Source organism: Abramis brama (assembly GCF_963993115.1).
Source record: "Abramis brama genome assembly, chromosome: 1".
NCBI lineage: Eukaryota > Metazoa > Chordata > Actinopteri > Cypriniformes > Leuciscidae > Abramis > Abramis brama.
Genome location: NC_139963.1, coordinates 26380557 through 26387094, shown reverse-complemented (window position 1 = coordinate 26387094; position 6538 = coordinate 26380557). Strand labels below are relative to the sequence as shown.

Genomic DNA, 6538 nt, shown 5'->3' with positions numbered 1-6538 from the left:
TTATAAATCAGAAAACAAAAAGTGTCCAAATGTCAGTTTAATGAAACCTCTGTGTTCTACAATGATCATTTATCATCACACACTCCACTTGCATTCTCCATTTCTGTACAGCCATAATTCCTTATTTTTAGCTTCTATTTTGAGTCTCAGCTCCTGCACATGTGGACTCACTGTCACATGTGCGTCTAATTCAGTTCTCTCGCATCTAGGCCTAAGATGAGATTCGCTTCTTGGTCAAGGCTCAGAATGTCTCCTTGTATTGTGTCAAGATCTTATCCATCTTCATATAATTTCTGCTCCTCAGAGAGCTCAACCCATCCTGGTCCATCCTCATCTGACCTACTGCAATCTTCTCAGTTTGGTTTCACATCCCAAAATGCACCAAGTGGGAATATTTTTTTAACTGCTTGTTAGAAACAATGCCCCAAAGTGACATTCTTCCAAGGTTCCCGTTGAGTAAATAATTTCTGGGACTCAAATGTTAACCTTTGATTCACCCAGAACATCTGGTTTCATTTTAAGATTTAGTGACAGTGTCCATGTGTCCAGAGTGTTGTGCTTTGAGCTTATTATCCCATCCAGCCATTGTGTTCACCTCCGTCTACGAATATTGGCTTCGGCTGAAAAGAGGTAAAGTATAATTTTTTTACAAACTCAGTTATGTTTTGTTATATTTAATTAACACACTTGATAGAGAGTGGTGTAATCTTACTGGTGTAATCTTGGGGCATCATAGGTTTGGAGATGACTGTTTTCAAGGCCTCCACCCACTCTCTTTGATCTCGCTCCTGCTCACACATGAAGACGAACTGCCGATCCGGAGTCTCCACAATTACCCCACACTTCCATTTGTTCCCTCTTGTCCCTTTAGGGACACACTCTCTCACTGAATACCCATGATTCTCTGAGCCAATAAAAACAACTCCAAGTTCAATGGCATCCTTTAGGATAAAAAGAAAATTCACAATATTAAATTAAAAATGTGTTTTTTTTGTTTTTTTTTAAATTGATTACACTTACCATGTGTTTCAAGTTTAGATTTTTGCTGAACTGAAAAACAGCCAACACTTACTCAGTAGGAAAGGAAAAAGCAATGCAATTCATACCAGTTGTGTTTTAAAATAGAGTAGTTTCCTGTCCAGGGAATCCAAAATAAACCATCTTTTCTTGAATGGCTCTCGCTGCTGTTCAACATAAACAAAGAGTCAGAGATGTTTGTTTTAGCGTCAAATCACTTTTAAATTAATTTCAAAGGTTTAAAGTTCAAAATGTATTTGTCACATGCTCAACTTAAGTGGTAGGAATATTTTTTTCCTACAAGCTATTATACTTTCCTTGAGACAGCAGGACAATAAAACACAATTCAGAAACATTAGTTACAGAATATGCAGATATGTACACAGTGGCCTAACATAGTGGTTTTAGTTTTTGTGAGTGTGTAAAGAGGTGTTTGAGGAGCGTTTTACAAGAATAGCATGATTTATCCTTAAAGGGTTAGTTTACCCAAAAATGAAATTTCATTAATTACTCACCTTCATGTTGTTCCAAACCCGTGACTACAGTGGTTCAAATGTAATCTTATGAAGCAACGAGAATACTTTTTGTGTGCAAAATATCTTCATTTGAGTTTCGAAGATGAACGAAGGTCTTACAGGTTTGAAACGACATGAGGGTGAGTAAATAATGACAGAATTTTCATTTTTGGGTGAACTATCCCTTTAAATGTTTGTGCAATTTAAAGACAACTACAAATACCTTGCTACACTGAAAAATCTAGATTTTTAAATATACATTTAATGAAAATAGAGAGAACCATTTGTGGACAAAAAAAGAAAGAAAAACTTACCAGAGGGCCAGTCTTCTCCATGAAACCCTCTTTCAGGTAGTTTCTGGTTGTCCATGGTATTAGCTTAAGACAAAAAAATATTAAATTAAAATTTACAATCAAGATATTAATAAAGAAATGATTAACCCTAAACACGGGGGGGGGGGGTTTCTTGAGACACCAACTTCTGCTCCTCGGACACATTATCGGTGATGAACCCAGGGGTCACGGGGTGTTTTGGGTCTAAGATCATCAGACACCCTCACCTGGGCGACCCAGCCGGGGAATGATCAGTCCCTGGCTACACCATTGCTCACCCTTTTTAATCCACAGACACCTTGATGCTTTTTCTGCAGTTTCGTTTATGTTCTTGGTGGCTGTCCTTTCCTGCAACCCTTTAATGCCAGAGACTGAATGCCTGATGTAATGACTGCCCTGCAAAGCCCCTGCCTGCAGCCAACCTCAATGGCCTTCCAACCATGTCTAATACATTCCTCAACCAGCTCATTGGGATTGGGTTTCTTGAGCCCCTGCCCCTTTAATAGTGAAAGCGAAAGTGCCCTTCTCTGTCGTACTTCTCTGTTTTGACAGAGGGGGGCCCAGCTCCCTACTCCCCTGCGGAACTCTATTTCGCCACTGCCCCTTATTCACCAAAAAGCCACAAATGGAAACTACAGAGTAGAACATGTAGCACAAATATCATTGATGTTTACATCTACAGTGATATTCTGTGATGATGCACCAATCACAGAACAATCTGTTCCTCGACTAGACTAGAATACTATTAAAATATACTACACATATAGCATTTTGTTTGTTAACCAACTAAAATAAATGTGTTTCTTGTTTAGAGATGCAGCAACTCACAAAAAAAACTAAACAAAAAATGCATTTCCATGTCCTGTTAACATTGTTGTGGTGTAGGGCGTTTATCTGGTGATCATTCATGTTGTGAAATTGGAGAGAAGGCAGGCCTTTAGCTGTTGATGGTTTTAGGAAGTAAAATCACTTGGAAAAGGGGAAACTTGCAAAACTTCCTTTTTATGTGGCAATGTTAGCTACAACATGAAAAGGCTCAACACATTTTTGAGAAAATCAAAAACTTTGTACGGTAAAGCAAATTAAAAGCACTGAGGAGACACGTGGTATTTTAATAAGTCCAAAAGCAACTATACAAAAAGTACTTACATCTCTATCACTAGCTGTAGGAAAGGCTGTTTTCAGGTAGATGTGGCGAATAGCTCTAATGGCATTAAACCAATTGACAATCTCCTAAAATGGAGAAATTACAGAGTAGATACTCTTTAGTATACAAGCTGCCTCTGAAACTCATTAAGTTCAATTCAAACAAATATGAGGTGCACTACAGCTGCACAATTTTTTGGAACAAAGCAGGAAACAAGATAGATTTACCTGACCATTTTTACTGTAAACAAAAAGGTTTCGGGTTTGATCATCCACACAGTAGGTGATCTGAAGGCCGTGAGCATGTCCTATCTTTTCAGGCTGGAAGGTTGCATTCAGGTCCTTCACAGAAATAGTAGCCTTTGGCCCCTTAGATTCCTGACAAGCACAGATACTATTTAATGAATTGTGCACCTAATATTAATTTGATTCTATACATTTTTCAATCAAAGGCAAATGTTTTAAAACAGAGCTAGTATTGTGTTAAAAGGATATTAGATGATGTATGCATAGCTTTGATTGTCTTAAAAGTCATATACTCTAGTTACTCTCAGTCTGTGCTGTGTTTTACGACAAATGCATTCACTAAAGAAAATAGCATTTCTAAATGGTCCACAAACTTCATTGCTCAATGAAAAGTTTTTTTTCTTACATCCTCCCTGTAGTATTTGAGGGTAAAATCACGCACTGAAAGAACAAACTTCCTCTCGAGAAACTGTCCGTTATCCTTTCCTTTCTTCCACAGCATGCCCTCATAGACACCTATAGCCAAGCAAAACAATTGAAATATTAATGTTAATATTAGCAGATAGAACAGGCTTAAGTAAACAGACTAAGATGCGAGCTGAATGCATTAAGTATAATGTCAGTTATTAATCTTTCATTTTTATTATTCAAGTGTGGGCCATTTTGAATAATTCACCTGATTTTCTTCAATAATACACTTTTTTACACTATAATGATAAGTAAGAGTTTAAAATAAAACTTCTGGGAGCTGAAATGGATTACCTGCTATCAAGGGTCTTTCTGTATTTTTCTCTGTAAACTCCATTCTTTCGTATTTGGCTCGAATCCATTGTTCTCTAAGGACCCTATTCAGTGCACATATAATACATTTTGTTGAGCTACATGATGGAGTGCTAACTGATGTAATGTCATTATATATATTACAGTTTATAGTACACTTACAATACTATTTTATAAGAAAGTGGATTGTACTATTTCAGTTGAATATGAACATATATTCAACTACATGCGCAATGAAGCATAAAGAATCAAGAACACAACTGACAGAATCAAAGGAATGGACTTCAATACCCTTTTAGTGGAATTAGTAGTTCCTGTTACTGTGATCAACAGTAATACACAGCGTTTTTTCTTGCCAGTAAGATGTTTGATGCTTAATCAGCCCTTTTTTTTTTAAACTTCCCAAATCAGAGATCTGTTCCATTATGATATAAAAGTAGTGTTTCAGCTGTAAATAAATGGGTTTAGTTTGACTTTTCAGTCAGTAGAAGAGCCTGGACTACTCACTCGCAATCATCTGTGTGGGGCTGATAATAAAACACAGGGACATATTTCTCATAGAAGTTTTTGGCAGAACGGTTTCCATTGGCCTTCATGAACTTCTCATCCGAAAATGCATTGAGAGGAAACAAAATGGTGTTAGGGTTCACATTCAAGACTTAATGGAACCACTAGATGCTCACATGTAAAACAGTGACTATGCAAAAAGTGACATGTAATAATCAATATATTTTCATTAAAAGCATTTAGTTCACAAGCTCCTTTTTACCTGCACAAGCTCATCATCCCAGAAGTCTAAGCGTATGGACTTGATACGACTTACTGTAGGAAGATTGCGATGAGTTCCAGAACAGTTCAGACACACAAATATTCCCAGAGTATATGAAGCCCAGTCTGGATCTTCAAGTGATAACAGAGTAAGTAAGTGAGTCAAACAATGGTTTCACTTTATTTTGATGAACCCTTTAACACATTCTGTTGTCTAGAAGTAACATTGCACCTACATGTCTACTAACTCTCATTAGAGTATTAGTAGACTGGTAGGGTTAGGATTAGAATAAGTTGACATGTAGCCTAGTTGCAAAGTTACTTATAGTCAGTAGAGTGTCTGTTGGAGGACCATCACAATAAAGCGTTAGCAGATATTAAGCAGACTGTACAGTAATAGTCTAATGAGAGTTAGTTGACATGTAGTTGCAAAGTTACTTATAGTCAACAGAATGTTCAAAAGGGAAAAGTGTTACCCAAACGATTGATAAATAAAGTTCCCACATTCATGGAAAAGCATAGTAATTTTAAAATTGTGATTTCCAAGAAAGGCAATGAAAAATAAACATTTTTATATTAAATATATTTTCTTAATCACGAATGACTACATATTATGGGGAAAAAAAGTCACAAAAAGGCATGGAAATTCGTGGGTTAAATATGTGTGGGGAAACCCTGCCAACCATTCTGTCAAAAAAAAATCTGAAGAAATTTCATATAAATACAACTATGGTATGAATAGATTCTAAATGCTACGGGTTTCGAAACAACTTGTTTATAGAAGCCATAGTTACACTGCTAGAACCATGACTGAAAAAAAAGCTGTTTACTCAGGGCTATACCACGACTTTACTATGAATACCTACAACCAAGGGCGTAGATTTGGTTTGAACATTGGGGGGGTTGAAGTTAGGGTATGCCTCCTGATGCCTCCTTTTCATGTGATCATGGTATAAATATTGGGGGTTTGTAATGCATAGATTTAAATATTGGGGGGGTTATCTCCCCCCCAAATTACGCCCCTGCCTACAACTACAACTTTCAACTATAAATAGTGTCAAAATATTGTCAGAGAGCTTTCCAATAATTACTTGCATCCCGAGTAAAATTACACAAATAACTACCGGCTGAGAGTGAATGCAGTGTTGACAATGGTCCTGTACTCACCTGCAGCTCCACAGTCAGCACAGCAGCTATTCTCTGGCAGCTTCGCCAACTCTAGAAGTGTCTTCTTGTTCTTTTCCCGATTTGCCATAAGCGAAATGCTTTTAAACACATAAAGGTTGTAGTTCAAACTTTAAACTCTCTTATCCGTTTCTTGGTTATCCCGGAGGTCGCGGTTTCACTGTTCATTCAGTCTCCCAACACTGCTGCGCACCGGTCGCGTCAGATTCGAAACTCGTATGCGCTTCAGCGGCAAAACGCTGCGGTCTCAGCAGCTGGACTCGAGGTCTTCCGCAAGCATTCACTAAACCCCCCTTCGTGTTCACTTCCTGGAGAAAACAACAAACTCGAAGCTACACCTATGATGTGTGGTCTATTTAATAATCTATTTACTCTCATTACTTTATAATAAATATGAGAGGATAATTAGGCAATAATGAAACCAAGTTGTAAACAGTGGCTCACTGTGGGTAGAGTTTTTAGTGCTTAATATGGTTAAAATATTTCATATTAAAATATTACATCTGTACCAAACAAAACATGAGAATGATTATCAAGATTGAATTAACT

At 37.2% G+C, this 6538-nt stretch overlaps 1 protein-coding gene across 2 annotated transcripts; it reads right to left on the bottom strand.

Annotated features, from left to right (window-relative positions):
- Positions 1 to 22: 22 nt before the first annotated feature.
- Positions 23 to 6251, bottom strand: adap2 (ArfGAP with dual PH domains 2). Of its 2 annotated transcripts, none has more exons than XM_084122735.1 (11): positions 5972 to 6251; positions 4806 to 4936; positions 4544 to 4635; positions 4019 to 4101; positions 3663 to 3772; positions 3239 to 3388; positions 3014 to 3097; positions 1847 to 1909; positions 1107 to 1184; positions 713 to 941; positions 23 to 620 (listed from the first exon to the last, which is right to left on the bottom strand). In XM_084122735.1, exons 1-11 carry the CDS (start codon positions 6057 to 6059, stop codon positions 592 to 594), a joined length of 1137 nt encoding a protein of 378 aa, XP_083978861.1. In that variant the 5' UTR covers positions 6060 to 6251; the 3' UTR covers positions 23 to 591. The 2 variants fall into 2 exon arrangements, with proteins under 2 accessions (XP_083978861.1, XP_083978862.1); XM_084122736.1 differs by having other exon boundaries at positions 4860 to 4936; positions 5972 to 6222.
- Between the last annotated feature and the right edge of the window lie 287 nt (positions 6252 to 6538).